Source organism: Charadrius vociferus, unplaced genomic scaffold (genome assembly GCF_000708025.1).
Source record: "Charadrius vociferus isolate BGI_N301 unplaced genomic scaffold, ASM70802v2 scaffold273, whole genome shotgun sequence".
NCBI lineage: Eukaryota > Metazoa > Chordata > Aves > Charadriiformes > Charadriidae > Charadrius > Charadrius vociferus.
In genome coordinates this window covers 415,791-433,286 of record NW_009647750.1, presented here as the reverse complement: position 1 = coordinate 433,286, position 17,496 = coordinate 415,791, and the positions used below count along the sequence as shown (strand labels likewise).

At 38.9% G+C, this 17,496-nt stretch overlaps 1 protein-coding gene across 1 annotated transcript in view; it reads left to right on the top strand.

The window, feature by feature from the left end:
* Positions 1 to 17,496, top strand: part of OCA2 (oculocutaneous albinism II) — a 178,297-nt gene that overhangs the window by 38,707 nt on the left and 122,094 nt on the right. The window contains exons 9-10 of the mRNA XM_009882100.1: positions 16,569 to 16,640; positions 17,382 to 17,447. Coding sequence (XP_009880402.1) covers positions 16,569 to 16,640; positions 17,382 to 17,447 — 138 coding nt within the window. The remainder of the gene's footprint in view (positions 1 to 16,568; positions 16,641 to 17,381; positions 17,448 to 17,496) is intronic.

Below are 17,496 nucleotides of genomic sequence, written 5' to 3'. Positions count from 1 at the left end.
CCCCCCCCGCCTTGTAAATGGAGCACAAGGAAGGGATCACTCTTGGGCTTTAATACACTTCTAAAATGCGTATATGAATCCTTGCTGTACCATCAGTGTTACTAATAGCATGGAATAAGTTATATGTGAGTAAGTTGTTCTGAATTGTAACAGATTTTGGCAAGTGATAGCTATGTTACAGTAATCTTGCATTTTATTCTATTAGGACCTATTAGTGTTTTAATATTTTAACAGGATTATAGTTTGGCTGTGAGAGTGAAAATAAGTCTGGGCTATAAAAGGTGTCAAAAATCTGATTTTTAAAACAATTGATTTAAAAACAGGTGAATTTGGTTATTCCCTTCTCTAAGGCAGCTCAAGCTATGAATTTAGTGTACTTTTAAAAGGTTAAACTGAGCATGCTTTTTCATGAGTGACATTTAGAAATTCTTTTACTGTATCATTTAAAGAGGAAATGAAGTCTGACTTAACATGAAGAAGTCAAGGGACAGGGAACTTTAAACATATATTGCAACTCTGTTCCACAGCCTTGAGGTATCAAATAAAAATGCCGTGCATCAGCACTGCGGATGGAAAAGATGTCAGAAATATGACAGGCCTCCAACTGACTTCTCTGAACTGAAAACACTTCCTGTCTGATTATCTTGAAATAAAGAACAGATACAGGGAGGGAACTTTTTTTTTAATTCATGTGAGCATTCACACTGTCAATGAGTTCTCCGAGTTAAGTCACACCCGATTTACACTAGTATGGAACAGAAAAGTGAGTCAAATCAAGTCTACAAGGTGTTCCATGGTAAATATGTCCAGCGTTCTCATTTTTCTTTCACATCCCTTGCATATTTTAAGCTTTTCATCCTGTTACCCGTTGAAATGGCAGGATAGTTGAACACCTTCTAACCAAATATCAGTACTGGAGACATACAACATGACAGATGCTTTAGATATTAAGATGATGTTGTTCAGCATTAGTGATTTATTTATGAAACTAAAACGGCCTCTATGTACTTTATGAATGAGCAAAGAGTTATAATATTAAGTGTGGAGGGGCTTATAGATTTTACTATAAATATATATAGACATGCAGCACAGAAACAAAATAATCTTTTAAATGCAGTTTTATTTAAAATAAAAATTGCAACCCTTTAGCAATTGCAAAAGCAACAGGTTTTTAATGTATGTAATGGCTGAGGTTTCGTGTTTGCATCCTAGAAGGCTACTTTGGAACAATTAATGTGTGAAATGAAATAAAGGCTTGAAACTGAAAAACAAAGCCAAGGAATTTTCCTGTTGTTTCTGAGAAAAAGTTTTAATACAACTCATTAGCTTATTGTTTCTGTTAAAAGAGCAAGGAAAACTTTCTGTTGTTGGCAGAAAAATTATTTCTGCAAATTCAATAGTAGAAATAGATACTTATCAATAAACTTTTTAGAATTTTAAAATGTGGAAAGTCAGCTATTGCACCATGATATTAGGTGTTTTCTCCATAACATCTATAAGAATGACAAATGCTACAGACAAAATAAATTTTAAACTATAATATAAGCTGGCAATAACTATCATAGAAACAAAGCTTGACTGTTGTTTGGTTCCCTCATGGATCTCTTGCAAGAGATCCATAATATTGTTAGAATATATAATAACAGCTTACCTTATATTCGGTATCTATAACTTTAGTGCCTGAAGTCCTGCTTTCTCAACACATTGCATTCTCTATTCCATTAGCAGTTATCACTGTTAGAGAAATCAATTGGTGTTGCTGCAGGAGCAATCTCTCATGGATTTTCATTTTCAGTGTTGCTGCTCCCTTCTTTTACCAGTCTTTATTATAGTTTCCTGTGTTTTATTCATTATCATTGGCAATACAGGTTCAACTTCAGACAGTGCGGACACCCAAACAAGTTTTAGAGCTATATTTTCGCATATTTTCTTATAATGATGAAGAAAGAGGAAGTATTTTATCTGTTACAACTCACAAGAGCAACCTGAAGGTGTGCCTCTTGCTCCTTCTGCACAGCCTTTTCCTCAAACATGAACTGTAGATCCTGTGCCCACAACCTCCTCAACCCCACTGTCCTCATCTTTTAATCCTTCCTTCCCCTTCTCCACTTGCCCTTTGCTACCTTAATCACCAGGGAGTGTGCAGAAGAACAGGCTACAAGACATTCTGCCTCCTGCAGATACAGATGATGGAAAAAGCCGATGAAGTAAGAGGTTCCAGTTGGAAAATGAAGTCCATTTACTGTAAACTGTCATCTTCTCCAGACTTGTACTGCTGTAAACACAGAGGGTGAATTCTGCTTTAGGGCAGCTGTTTGCCTCTATGTTGGCATCAAAGTTTTAGGAGTATTTATTTTAAGTGTTGTTTCTTCTGAAACCGATTGCGTGTTACACATTCCAAAGAATGTAAATATGTTTCTGGTAAAAGAAGATGCCTCTTTTTCCTCTTTTATTTTTAATGATTTCTTTTTTATCCTTACCACAAATATCCTTCGCAATCCTATTCTGGCCCTTGAAATTTTGGTATGTTGCTTTTAATCTCTTCAGATGGACATCTCCTAGTTACATTTTCCGTTTGAAATCTGTGGGCTTTTTTTCCTTTTTTTTCCCCATGTAATCATTCTTTCCTTCAGTAACTAGACATTCATTCTCTTGAAATTGATTTTTCTTCAAATATCGATCAGTTCCCTCTTTGCATTTCAGTCTTCTGCTCCCTCCCCTTCTCCCAGAGGAGAAAGGAGAAAAAAAATGTTTCTTGTGGTATTTTTGAGTTAATCCAATTTGTACTATTTTATAGACTTGTTGAAAACAATGAAGTATTTCATTTCGTTCTTGGAAGCCAACACTGCACAGGAAATTAAAACAAGTGTATGATAAAAAACAAACAAACAAACAAAACCTGTGCCAGGTGTAACTTTGTTGATCTGAGCTATACTGTCTGACCCTTCAGGATTACTGAGGGACATAGGTAAGATGGGCTATAGGCATGTCGTCATGTTGGTCTACAGGGGCATCTGATGTAAGGTGCTGAGGTACAGAGTTCTACAGTGATGTTGCTGTACTAAATTAGTTTGCAATTTATTTCAAGATTGGCTCTTTCTAGTTTTGAAAATTTATTTTTTACACTTTTCTGCTCCAAACTTCTTTGTTCTTTCAGATAAAAATGCCTTTTGTCTTTTGGTTTCCATTCTTTTTCCATCAAAGGCTTCTTCTTTGTATATAACTACAGTGACCGTGTACACCCCGTTCACTCAGACTCGATAAGCAGTGGCATATGATTTCCTAGAATCATAGAATCATAGAATGGTTTAGGTTGGAAAGGACCTTGAAGATCATTGAGTTCCAACCGCCCTGCCATGGGCAGGGACACCTCCCACTAGACCAGGTTGCCCAAGGCCACGTCCAGCCTGGCCTTGAACACCTCCAAGGATGGGGCCTCAACAACTTCTCTGGGCAACCTGTTCCAGTGCCTTACCACCCTTAAAGTGAAACACTTCTTCCTAATGTTTAATCTAAACCTGCCCTCTTCCAGTTTAAAGCCATTTCCCCTCATCCTGTCACTACATACCTTAGTAAAAAGTCCTTCCCCAGCTCTCCTGTAGGCCCCCTTTAGGTGCTGAAAGGCCGCAGTAAGATCTCCCCAGAGCCTTCTCTTCTCCAGGCTGAACAGCCCCAACTCTATCAGCCTCTCCTCATAGGAGAGGTGCTCCAGCCCTTGGATCATCCTCGTGGCTCTCCTCTGGACACGCTCCAGCAGGTCCATGTCTTTCTTATGTTGAGGACTCCAGAGCTGGATGCAGTATTCCAGGTGGGGTCTCATGAGAGTGGAGTAGAGGGGCAGAATCAACTCCCTTGACCTGCTGGCCACACTTCTTTTGATGCAGCACACGATACGGTTGGCTTTCTGGGCTGCGATTGCACATTGCTGGCTCATGCTGAGCTTCTGGTCAATCAGCACACCCAGGTCCTTCTCCTCAGGGCTGCTCTCCAGCCATTCCCCACCGAACCTGTATTTGTGCGTGAGATTGCCCCGACCCAAATGTAGGACCTTGCACTTGGCCTTGTGGTGGTATAGGATAGTCAAGGAAAAGTAGTGTGGATAAAATCTCGTTGTTCCCTCTTTGCAGTACAGTGAGATATCTTAGATTTCTTGCCAGGGTAATTGGTGTATGATCCCATTCTCTGTGTACACAAATACAGGCAAAAGGGACGAAATCAATCTGCCTATCTATACCTTAAAATAACTGTTAATATTATAAAGTTTTACTGGTATTTAGAAAAGTTTATTGAGTTGTTAAAGCTCTTATTAATAATTATTAACTGCATATTTGCAGCTATGTTGGAGCTGCATTAATTAGAAACGTGAGGAGGAATGTTAAACATCTATTATTAAAGGACAGAGCTCATTAATTTGAATGCATTATTGTGTGCACTTGTCCAATATTTTCCTTTAATAATATATTTGTGGGTTAAAATGGAGTGCTAGCTGTTTATGATACTTAAATGAGCCAGCAGAAACAAATAAGAAGGTGATGGCCTTTTTAAAGCTATTTTATAAAACATTTTATTTAGTCAGGATAAAAGACAGAATAACATTTATTTTATTAAATAGAAAAAAAAACAAAAAAAACCACCCAAAAAACAAAAAAAAAAACCAGAAGAGCTATCAGTAGCACATCAAATGGCAGAAAAGTGACACCAGCCAGTATCAGAAATTCTGTGAGAACCTCCACAGGGCTTGTTTTATCACAGGAGCTATCATTTAGTTTCATATCCTGTCTTGTAGGTAGCCCTAAGAAAAATCTTGTGAGGATATTTCAAATGGCATTTTAATGATCTGACATATTGAATAACATTTACATGTCTGTATTTCTTTTTAAAACACAAATACTTGAAAGTGCAAGATCTGGCCTTAAAAGCTCTAGCTTCTTACTACCATGAAGCATGGGCTTATAATCACAATTTTTATTACTTTAATGGAAATGGAGAGTGTCAGTTTCTCTCCATATTACTTTTCTATTATTAACTATCTTAAATTATGAATAAACATCCCTTAAGCTTAATTTCTTTAACTCAAAGCAGAGTGATACGTAACAGCATCTAACCAGCAGAAATTAGCTGCAGACAGCAAAACTTTTATGTGGTTCAGTCTGACCATTCTTTGTAGCATTGTGGGCTGGTTACACCAGTGTTTCCTCCCAGGAAGCATTTTTGCAAATGAAAAAAGATGTTTGTTATTACTACTGTCTATGCTCACGCAGTCCAGATTTTGCTTATTTCCAGCAATGAGGCTATTTGTTTGCCAGGGAAAATTACGCTTCAGAGAGGGAATAGGAAACAGAAGAAATATTCACTAGTATGCGAAACATAATACTAAGTGATGGCAATAGCCTAATCTTAAGGGAGAATTTTTCCAATGAGGAAAGACACAGAAACCAGTGATCAGCTTACTCAGCATGGTTTCTCACTTCCCATCCATTCTCATATTGATCCGTCTTTAAATAGAGAAGGAGAAGAGTGTGGATTAGAGTGTTGCCACCTTCACATATATCTACCAAAAGATTGGTAGCAAAGGGACAGAAGAAAATCCATAGCCTTTATTGGAAAATATGGTGTAAAGAAGGAAATTGCAGCTGCTGCTCTACCCAGCCTTTGTGGGAAAGGATATTCCTCCTGATATTATTTCCAGTCTTGCGAGGATGGAAAAGTTGTGAAGAGGAATTAAAATGCTGATGTAGGATTTGGCAGAAAATTAGGGGCAGATTATCAGAACAAACCATCTATCTTCTTTGGTGAAAAGTCTGAGCCATACCTCACTGGGTAAGAATAAAAGTTTTTTCTCATCTGCTCACCTGTCTGGGGGTGAGAGGGAGAAAAAGAGCCAAAGATCAGGGCAGAGTGGGAAAGGCAGTATCCCTGAGTGCGCTGGCCACCTTCCAGCAGGGCGAGGCTACTCTCCTGCATGCTTTCCTTTTCTTAAGAGACTACTGGTCTTGACTAGGGGAGAGAGAAGCCTGCCTTGATATTGTCTCGACTATCTGCAGTGTTATACAGTGAGGTAGAAACGGAGACAAGAAGTAGGGCCTGGAGAGTGAACTTCCAAGGCCGAGGCAGAAATCATAGATGTTGTGACTTTGGGGGTTGCGCGGAACCTGAATCCGGTGTAATGAAACCCAAACCATAAGGTCCAGTAGAAAGAAGAAAAATCTAGCTCCCTCTGGAGCAGGTTTGCTGCATCCTTCCTTGGCAGCATGTGGTTGTGGGTCTGGTTTGGAGTCCCCATAACCCTAAAGCACCATTACCATTCAAAAGTCTACTCTTTTTGTTCTCTCTCTTCCTCCCTCTGCTCCTTGAAAATGTGCAATATAATGAAGGCAGTCCTGCAGTCCCCATGAATAATGCTTTTAGGACATAAACCGCAGATGTGCAGTGGGAATGGTATCAAGGCATGGGGAGCAGATGGAGGCAGCAAAGCCTGAGGAGATAGGTGTTGGAGGACTGGATTGAACAAGGGGATCCAGACATGCAGTGGATCCATCTGTCCTGTCCCCCAGAGTGAAATATTCCCCAAATGGTACCCTAGACGTTGTCCCAGAGAGAGCAGCCTGTGTTTGAGCTAGCAATTAAGCAGTATAGACTACCACGGCTTATGGTCATTCCCTGCCTTTCTCTGATTTAGGAGGAGGGTGTGACCTCTGTGCGTCTTGACTTCTCTGCATTTTGAGAGGCTCAAAATGACTTTAAAGCAGCTGTGCAGGAGCATTACAAGTTGGTCATTATGAGGAGCATTGGATCAGTACCCCTGAGGTGCCGGGATTTCTACTGCTTGGGTAGAGCAGAGCTACTGCCACCAACAAGGAGGCTCCAACAGGACAGAACCAGCACCAGCTAGGTAAACTACAGTCATTTCTACCTGCTGTAAATGCAACAAAGGAAGCGTAAAGGAAGCAGAGTCCTGTAAGACAAGGAGGGGATAAGTTAGGATAAGTTTAAATTCAAACAAAAATACAGTATGATAGCAAGCAAAACCGTCAGCTGGATCCCAGCTTGATATAACAATGTTTTTTTATTATTAATCCAACATGAATATTGACTTTACACTGACTATTGCCTGTCTAATTGTTAGATCTATCTTGGTACAAGTCTGTCTTTGCTCTGAATATGTGTGCTTTAAGGAAAAATATCTTCTTTTGGGTGCTAAGGTACTTCTGTAGTATTTAAATTTGCCTTAATTAAGATCTTGATAGGAAAAAATTGCCACTGGATGGTGCTGCTTGCTATTCTAAGGACTTGATAGGATTGTCGGCTTTAAAAGATTGTGTCACACAGGCTCCACTTTTTGCAGAATGCTATTTTTTGCAATAATAAGAGTCATATTTTCAACATTAAGTGTAAAAACTAATTTCCAAATGTCCATTTTCGATTTTCTATTGCCTTTTAAAACTAATTTTGAACTGTATTTTGTTCGATTTGTGAAAGACTGTCGAGCACAGGCATGTTGCCCTGCCTTGCCTATTATGTGTGTTGTGGGTTGGTTTTTTTCCTTTCTGCTTGAGACAGGCAATAGAACATTAAATTAGCTTAATTGAATGCTGCTGTTCAGCTTCTACCCTGCCTACGGCAACCAGAGGGGTAGAGAGCCATGAAGTCTTAAAACTTTAACAAGGTGTTAGAACACACATACACTTCTAATGCACACAACCAGGGTTGAGAACCACTCAGCTTCTTTTGATGCCTGAAATGATGTCCTCCCTCAGCAAGAGCAGGGGCAAAAGTGAATGAACAAACATGAGAGAGTGCAGGGGACAGGCTTGGAGGGAGATGTGATGGCATGATCCAGAGAGGAAAAAATATCCAGAGAAGAAAACTGGAGTGAGAGAGGAGGTATCACGGATGAAAATCTCTCCAGAGGAACTGCTGGCTAGAGCAGAAAGCTCCCTGTAAAGGTAACGCGAGTGCTGCAGTTTGCCGTACGGTTGTTCATAGTGCATGGCTGTAATTCTATTTGGTCATATTATCCTAATATTAAAAGAAGGCTGACAAAGACTCACACAGGGAAAGTAAAATAGGTTTGCTCCTTACTTTTATGATTTGCTCCATGTAATTTCTTTACTAGAAATTCACAATCTCATTAGTCTTGAGGATGTTGAGATAATCCGGGAAATACAGATGGTGGCATCTTCTTCAGTTTCAGAAAATGTTCTGAAACTCCGCACGTAGTGAGTGTCTTGCAGTCCCTACGAATCATACTTTTAGGACACAAAAACGAGGGTGTGCATCAGGAATGATATCAAGGCATGTGGAGTGGATGGAGGCAGCAAAACCCGCTGAGATGTTGGAGGACTGAATTGACCCTTGCAAAAGGGTCTTACAAGACTGAAAGCCTGTTGCCAGGCCAGCCTGTTGATATACAAAGGCTTTGGTCATGTCAGCCCATAGTAGTGGTCTGGTTTTGATCGTGTAGGTAACCGATCCTTTATGGGCTCATGATCAGATCTCTCTACTTTAGTCATATAGTAAATGGTTTTTGTAGCTCAGGCATTACAGGAGTGAGGTGTCCTGGCACATAAAAATGATCATCATCCTGTCTTTCCACAGGGCTCTGCTTTCTAGTAATCTGACCTGACTCAAGGCCCCGATTTACAGAACATCAGCTCATTCATCTCTGTGTGCCTCTGCCCAATTTCACATTAAGATAAAACCCCCAAATTCATAGCAAATAAAAGGACTCACTTTTAAAATTTGGCTCTGAGGGGCTCTCAGACTGTCAGATCTTACTGGATATTCACCTTCTGTTGTTCCCTGGGGGTGTATAAAATGATTTTCTTACATCAGAGCCATCCCAACAGGTAGAGGCTGGAAAACATCCACCTGTGGCTGTAATAATATAGATAGGACAGACTCCTCTTCTTTGTATGAATCTGATAGAAATATTTACTAGGTATGATGCTATACCTTTTTATCCCTAGTTCTTATTAGCAATATTCTGAGGTGGGAGGTTTTCTAAAACCAGACTTAACTTAGAAGTCAACCAGTTATTTCAACCCTCATCATATAGGAATAAACACTCTTCTGGATCCTCTCACCAACATCTATACAAATGTTGTTTTCCTCCTTCCTTCCTGGCTCCACTCTCTTTTCTCCAAATTTACTTTTCGCCCAAGTTTCCAAGGCATGAAAATATAAGAGTTTCAATAGTCTTGTTCTTCTCATATGGTAAGGATATATTTGTCCTTGCATCATTTGAGGGACACTTCGAACCAGTTAATTCAATGTCCCATATCAGCATGAAGCTTTAGCCCATCCAGTTTTCTCTACAAGCAGTGATGTCTCTGAGGAAGAAAGCTCATAGACAGTGAAAAGACTGCAAATTGTGCACGTTCTTCATTAAAAGCCTTTGATAGCACTATGGAGTATCAAATACATTTGCAGAATCTAGACTTGGCTTACAGACTTTCTATATAGAGGAGGGGAATGAATTAATCAGATAATTTGTTCACAGAAAATAATTTGATCTCCTTAATTTTCTCTCGCTCCTTCAATGGATTGTGTTTTACATATAGAAAGAATTGATGTCAGCTGGTGAAAAGATGTAGTTACTTAATCATAGAATTTAAGGGTTATCTTTTCTAGACAAAACTCCCAAGTTAACCCTACCTTGTATTTCATAGCCTGTTCAGTCAACATACCGTAAGAGTAAAAGTGAACTAACAGAGGCGCTAACTTTTCTTGAATACCATATGGTATTACTTTTAATCACCTTCTATTTAAGATAATCAGCTTGTGTAGTGCCATCTTATATTTTGAAACATTGCATTAAGAAGTGGCAAACTGCTGCCTTCTATGCCTTTCCCGAAGGCGGGGTTGCTTATACCATGACTTTCTCCACTGACTTTGAATGAGAACAAGTGATTTTGCACACTATCTGAGCGAAAATGGATATTCTAGCAGCATGTCATAGATGGGTGCTTTCATACCTTGGGGTTGTGTAGATGTTCTTCAGGAGTTACAGTTTGCTATAGAATCTAATGTTTCAAGTCTTTTAAGATTGGGAATTTGTCAGTAAAAAGAGCTCACTGAATGTTATTTTCACAGAGTTACAGGGATCAGCCATTTATTGTATGACTAATAAGAATGCATGTTAATACTGAAATATGCAGTTAATGTTTCCAAGTCCACAGTCCCCCCCTGCCCAGTCTGTGTTCCTAACTGACCTTGGGCACATATTTAATGCATATGGTAGTAGTATTATACTGAATCACCACTGAATTCTTGTAAAAATGAGTAAGCTGTTGGTCCAGGGATTTTGTTTATTTTTTTCAAGCAAGGCATACTTACATACAGTGATGTGGTTTTGACATATTTTGACTTACAAAAATGAGCTTTATAAAAAGATTTTATAAAAATTTGACCTACAGTCTTATTTTATGATTTGTGTGGCTGCGTGTATAGAATACATATAGACAGTGTTCTAATCTGCAGACAAAGATATAAGTAGCTGTTCTTGCTGTCACTGATTTTTGTGATGCTTGTAGTCACTTGGGATCCTTGATGCACACCATATTCCAGCAGCTGTACCCTATGTGCTTGCCTCAAGAGCTGCTTTAGCCCATCCGTGAACACTGCATCAGTATAAGTCATACTTTCTAAACTATGTCAAGCAACTCCCCTTTGTTTCGTTAAAATCCCTACAGCATTTACTTGCTATTGCTCAACTAAGTAATTCTAAGGCAATTAATTTTCCGTTATTATTCATTTTGCACTAGCTGTTGAGGCACGTCCCCTGTAAGGGGTTCCCATATGCTGGGAAGAGGGCCCCACAGCTGAAGAAGCTGCAGAACGGCTTCTGCAGAGCTCCTGTAAGGGGCAAACCAAGGGGAGGAGGGCAAGGAGGTAAAGCATTAGCTGCCATCACCAGCTGAAGGGGACGTATGAGGCTATGCCTTCACTAACTGCTACTGGTTAAACAGTCTCTTTAATAGGGGAGCATGAAGAAGATCAAGTAAATATGGCTGGCTCTGACGACCTTCCTTTTCTGCTGCTCTGATCTCGTCTGTACCTGACTATATCCTCTATTTCTAGTCTATTGGTTTGTATTCTGTCCAAATTGTGCAATTTGCCAGAAGTAAAGCACATTCTCATGAATTGAGAGTTTGATGCCATTCAGCTTTGAAGTAAATCTATTGCAGGGGAGAGTTCAAAATACTGCAAGGGTTTTTTGACCCTTGTTGTTTTCTAACATAAGCCCAAATTTTCATTATGTTGCTTGACAGAGTTAGGAAAAATTACCTAAATTAGCTAAATTACCATCATTTTTCTCCAAATTTCAGTTTTGATTTCAGCTTCTGATGCCAGTTTCAGGCTTTGGTGTCAATTTTCCAAACCATAAGTGGATCAAATGTGTGCAATGTGAATGACTGAAGTTTTGTCTGTATCCAGCTGGAATAGTTCAGGGCAATGCAGACCACCAAAATTTATAAAGTATGTGACAGCAAATCATAAGATAATTTCCATCAAGGGATCTGACTAAGGAACACATTCCCAGAGGCAGTCAGGCTAATACTGTCCTGATTATCTTTAGGAAAAACAAACTCTTTGTCTTCAAAGAAACCCCTCTTCCACTGCTGAGGATATGTTCTTTTAACCCAATAAACCCTATTAAAACATAAAAAGGAATAGATATAAAACATAACATCAGAAAGAAAGCTATCCTAGAGCAAATTTTACTCCTCTTCTCTCCCTCCTTGTCCCCTAAGAATAAAGAATCAAACTAGAGACTTTTTATGAAGTCTAAGAGGGGTTGGCTGTTGATTTTATAGGGAAGGTCTCAGATACTCTGGAGGCAGGTGGAAAACACATAAAACCCATCTGTGGATACAGGCTTGGGAATAGCTGCCTCCTGTTGAAATGCAGCAATGCTGCCTCTCTATCAAATGAAAATTAATTTCTCAGTAAAAGAAGTAGTTTAATGCAACAGGTTTCACTGGAGAAAAAATGGATAAGAAAGGAATTGAGGCTGCATTTGAAGCTTTACATTAAAGTCACTGACAGTCATCTTTCAACTGCCATTTATCACTTATGAAGAAGGACTTGTGGAAATAAAATATTTGGTATAATGTATCATTTATCAAGTATCTTCAGAAGCACATTTTGGAAATATGCATGCCCTGGATTTCAGCTGGGAGATGTATGCTCTGAAATAGCATACAGGTCACCATTCAGTTGGCTTCTAAATATCTTTCTTTTACCCCCTGGACCGCTGTACAAGATAAAGTGTTTGGAATTTTGAATCATTTTTATAATGATGCTGTTACAGTCTACTAAAAGATTTGATGAACTCTGTGCAAACATTCCAAAGCACTTTCAGATAGATAAAGAAATTTAAATCTGGAGAAGGTATAGGTTGTCTAAATTCAGTTTGCATTATAGGTCTGGAAATGTATATTTTTAATTAATATCAAGTACAAAGACTTATGGTATAAATGATTTGGATTGCTCTAATTTCTTACCTTAAAATTAACTCCTGAATTAAGAGTGTGGAAACTCATATAGAACCAGCTTTCAGCACATCGTGTTTACCACACAGCAGGCAATCATGAGACAAGCTTTCTACAGATAATTATGAAACAAAATCTCTATAGAAGTTTTTTCTAATCTTTTCCCGTTCTGAATTGATCCTATAGCATGACCCTATGATGTTGTTATCACCACACATCACCTACATTGGTGATATTATTTTTAATAGCCTCCACTGTTGCAGCTTATATAAAATTCTGCAAATATCCATTCCTTTTTTTGAAACCTTTTCAGCTCTCAGCCTAGTGATATCCTGTACCAGTGAGCTCTGCGACTGAGTCATGCATTGTAAAGCGTGAAATCTGGGTCGCATTGTTTTCAGTAGCAGTTTGTATTGAGATAACTGTCCCTTTGTAAAAGGCAAGCACCATCCTTTGCTGTTTCATTAAGTCAGCACTGCTAGGCATTCTTCAGACAAAAATAAAGATGATGTTGAAGATGCCCCTTCTGCGAAGAGGATTATAACGTTTGTAGTTGATTTGGGAGGTGGGGAGCTCTAGCGTGCAAACTGATACACTAAAACCTCTGTATCTTCCTTGTCTGTTCTGTCTTTTTTTTTTGTCTCAATGGCCATTGCTTGTTTTTTTAAGAAACCTTTCCAGGAAATAAGGCAAGGAACTTTTATACTAAGTGCATTTTACAGAGCATGCTGAAACCGGCAGTCATTGAAATGTAGGGATCCGATTATGGGATGAAAGAATAAGAGTGAGAAGAAAATAAGAGGTCACTTTGGCACGTGGCTTCGACATAAGAAGGACCAGAGAGGATGGGAGCATGTGAGGAGGTATTTATATGCAAGAGGGTGAAAATGGAAATAAACGTCTGAGTTGCTTCAGGAGGCCTTAAGTGGTTATCTCTGACACCAGAAGTCTTCTTACAGTGGCTAGATTGACCAGCGCTTGGAGCTGAAGCCCCGGACTTACTACCTGACTTCGGTCACCCTTGCTACCGAAGTAAATTTTGGCCCATCATTTCCTTCTGCTTCTGTTCCTAGCTTGTAAAATGAAAACTCTGCCCAGTAAGGCTGATGCAGCCAACACAAATTTCTGATCTTACAGGCAATTCCTATTGAAAGATAAACTTGTTATGAATTGGCGGTCTTTCATTGTAATCGCTTTCGCATACTAGAGAATGCACAAAGGTATGCATTTTCTCAAGCACAAAAGGGATTGGATGAGTACAGATGATTTCTCACTTCACCTTTCAAACTGTCTTTAGAGGCAAAAGTCCACCAAATCTCTCATCTTTCCTGGTGCTTAAAGTCTATGTTAATTTATTTCTGACCTCTTTCAATTGTGTAGCTGAGCTTTTGTTTATGGATACACTCTGAGATCGTTCCTGAAATTATTTTCATCCTCCTTCCAGTCTTCAAAAAGTTTTGGATCATGCCTGTACTATTTTCCGAAAGAATAATAATGGAATTTCACTGAGTATAATGCCCTCTGACTGTGCATTAGATGGAACTGTGGTTCAAAGAGTGCCACAGTTTATAACCTGTATCTCTTAATTTCTCCATTTGCAAGCTTTGAAAAATGCCTTTACAAATGTATTACTTGTTTGGGGTTTGCTTTATGTGAAAAGAAGATTAAAGAGTAATCCATTCTTTCCTAAACCTCCCCAAATTTCAACTTTTGAATATTTACATGTCTTGGAGTTCACATAAGTGTGTTTTCTGGGCTTTATGTTATTGTATAACTTCCATTTGATAGTTTGCTGGAATGAGGAGTTGAACATTTGACAAGTTTTTTGTAATAGAGCTTTGCACCTGAATAGTTTTTGTTCATTCTTCAGGATATGCTTTTGTATATCCTTCTTGAAAAATCACTAGGATGAAGGAACTGACAGATGGCTGCATTTGTACAGCATTTTTTTCTGTCTTTCTACAGAAATTAAAGGAAATTTCACCCACAGGTGACAGCAAACTCTTGGAAACTGAAAATGCAGTCAACCCAATGTATGCAATTAAGTATACAATGGAGACAGCAAAAATGCTTATGTGGAAATATGCAAATGTAATAATACAAAAAATCTAAACCAAATCAAATCTCAGAAACCCCATGATATCTTTCTGAGAACTGCAAAAGAGCTATCTAACATGTGTAGTCATTGGATGAGGAGAAAACCTCCAGTCTGAGGACAGCTGAGGATTCCCCAGTAGCTTACCTTTGAACTTACTTTGCCCTGGTAAGAAGCTGATCTCCTTCCCCGACATCTCTGCTTCGTGTCTTTTATTGAAGAGAACTGTAAAGTCTAATTACTGCACCCTGTCGTCATCCACAAGAACTGTCAAATGTTATTGGTTGCCCCCCACCTTTGCAGAATCAGAAGGACCACATGTGTGCGTTCATATCGATGCTCTGAAACTGGAAATCAAAGATGAAACAGTGACTTATCAAACACATTTCTGTGGGAGCTGTAATCTCTGCTATGGACCTTTAGGTTGTTAGGACATAAAAATCTTGGTCTGATCTCCTGCTTTAACAGTATGAATCGGTTATTCTCCTGTGCATTTTGAAGAAAAACATAGGAGTGTGAGGCAGATTTTTCTTTTGACTCCTAAAGTAGTCATGTATGTATTTATTTTTTTATTAATTTGGTAAATTGCTTAGTTGTTTATCATTACTGTTAAAAATGTATATTCAAGGGAAAAACCAAAGCCAAATCTTTCCTTTTTTCTTTTCCTTTACAAGCAGGCAGGAGGGCCTTGAGGTGTCCACATCCTATTGTTTCTTATCAGCAAAATATTGCTTATGAAATTAGCAGCAAATGAAATATTTCTAGACTGCCTTATTTCTATCTCAGAAATAATTCTGACTTGTGCCTGAATAATATTTAAACACATTAATAGTAAATGCTGTTAATTAGATTTGATCTTTTGTAGTGCAATTTTCATTAATTACATTCTTACTTTAACTGAGTTATTTTACACAATCTATGCTCTTCCAGACATGGTGGATTAAATAACTACAATGAGCACTCGGAGGAAAAAGCACATTTCAGGGCATGCTTTTTATACTTTCTCCTTGAGACTTTTAAGTGCCATTTATTCATTAGATACATAGACTTGGACAAATGTCCGTATACTGTAGTAATGGTTGCTGTATGAAATGAATGTCTGTGTTGGGGTCAGAGGCTTGGATCCTATTTTCGGATGCGTTGCTTGTAGGCTAGAGAAACATCAGAGACAGGAGAGAGCACTGTTCAAGGCGGGGTTAGTCTATACACTGGTAAAAGCAGCTCTTGGGGAACTGAGGAGACCGTGGCAAAGGTGTCCAGCAGATTCTAGCTGAAGTATATGGCTTTCTTGAAGCCAAAACAGTTTGTAGAGAAAATGTTGATGTAAAAAAACACTTTATGAAGGACGAAAACTCTGCATGTGTGAGACAGAAAGCAGACGCACAGGCTTGCCAAATTTATCTGTGCCCTAGACCACAAACAGGACCTGGAACCTCAAAGCCTGGTATATCTGGGTACGTGTGGGATTCATCTGCCCAGGTCTGAGCTATTTGCTTGGGAATTGCTTTGTATGCATTGGAGATGAACAAGCACCTATAGAGAATGAGGTCGATCACCTCCTGGGCACATGTCTTCTTCCCATGGGCTGTGCAGGGAAGCCAACAGGACTAGGCTTTTTGATCCTCAAGTTAAAGAAGATAAGTTGCTTTCCTCGTGTCACCCGTTGGCAGGTATAAGAAAGAAACTGGTGCCCAAGTCCCTTCTGTGCCTTGACATCAGAGTTGGGACTTCCTAGCAGGGTTTCCCAGAGGCGTGGAACTTTTTTTTTCTTTCTTTTTTTTTTTTTTTTAAATAAAATTCTGTAGTGAGGCAAAGTAATCAGCAATTCTCTGGTCAGGTCTTTCTGAAGGTGGGTGGGGTGGACTTAGTTAAAAAAACCAGCTCCAAACCCAAATTTTTAGCCTTTTCCCTCCTCCTTTTTAATAGTAAGGAGATATTTAAAGGAGTCTTTGGTCAATTCTTACCCTTTGTTGCAGATTGTTCACAGGACCCTTGCAGCGATGCTGGGCTCTTTGGCAGCTTTGGCAGCCTTAGCTACTGTTGGGGAGGTAAGTTACCAAATTGTTAGTGCTCACTTTGCTTCAGGGAATGAGATCACAAATTTCAGTGTTTGCCCTGTTGTCATTGAGTACACAACACAGCAGTGTTCTGTAAAAGAGAGAGATGGTAGGGCAGATTTTGTGATGGGGAAAATACCTAAATGGAAATACATTGCCTTGTACTACCCTAAATAATTACACGTCATGCTTACACCTTCCAATCCTTTTGTTTCCTCCCTGCTCACTTTTAGTTGCTGTTTAGTGAAACCTCTGATTGATTTTCTCTGTTTTTCTCATAACTGGTCACCAGATTGTTGCTATGCTCCTTTAAATTCCCTCCAGTTTGTTTACAGGTGGAGTGGTATGCTTTTGTTCTCTTATCAAAGAGGAAACTAGGGTGGACCATATAATTCGGTTATCTTTTATTTCTGTAATGCTACCTAAGGAACAACTAGATAAACTAACAGCCTAATGCAGGCTTTTGATAGTGACCCACTTAGGATGGCAGCAGTACTTTGAATTAGTAATAATAATAATAGTAATAATCGTGATAATAAAGAGTCCTTTTTGTATAGCCTAATAATAATAGTAATAATGGTAAAAGAGTCCTTTTTGTATAGCTTGTAGGAATACTTATTAATTTGTGTCGTAGCTTGTTTAAATGGTTCATCAATTAAGTGGAGTTTGTATTTCGTAGCTAATCACAAGTTAAGTGTGGCATTCACTGGTAATTGTACTTTTTGATCGCAGAGGCCAAGTATGGTCAAAGTGGTGGAGTGGATTGATTATGAGACACTGGCGCTGCTGTTTGGAATGGTAACTAAAACCTATCTTTTGCTCTAAATGTGCAGAAATAATCACATTC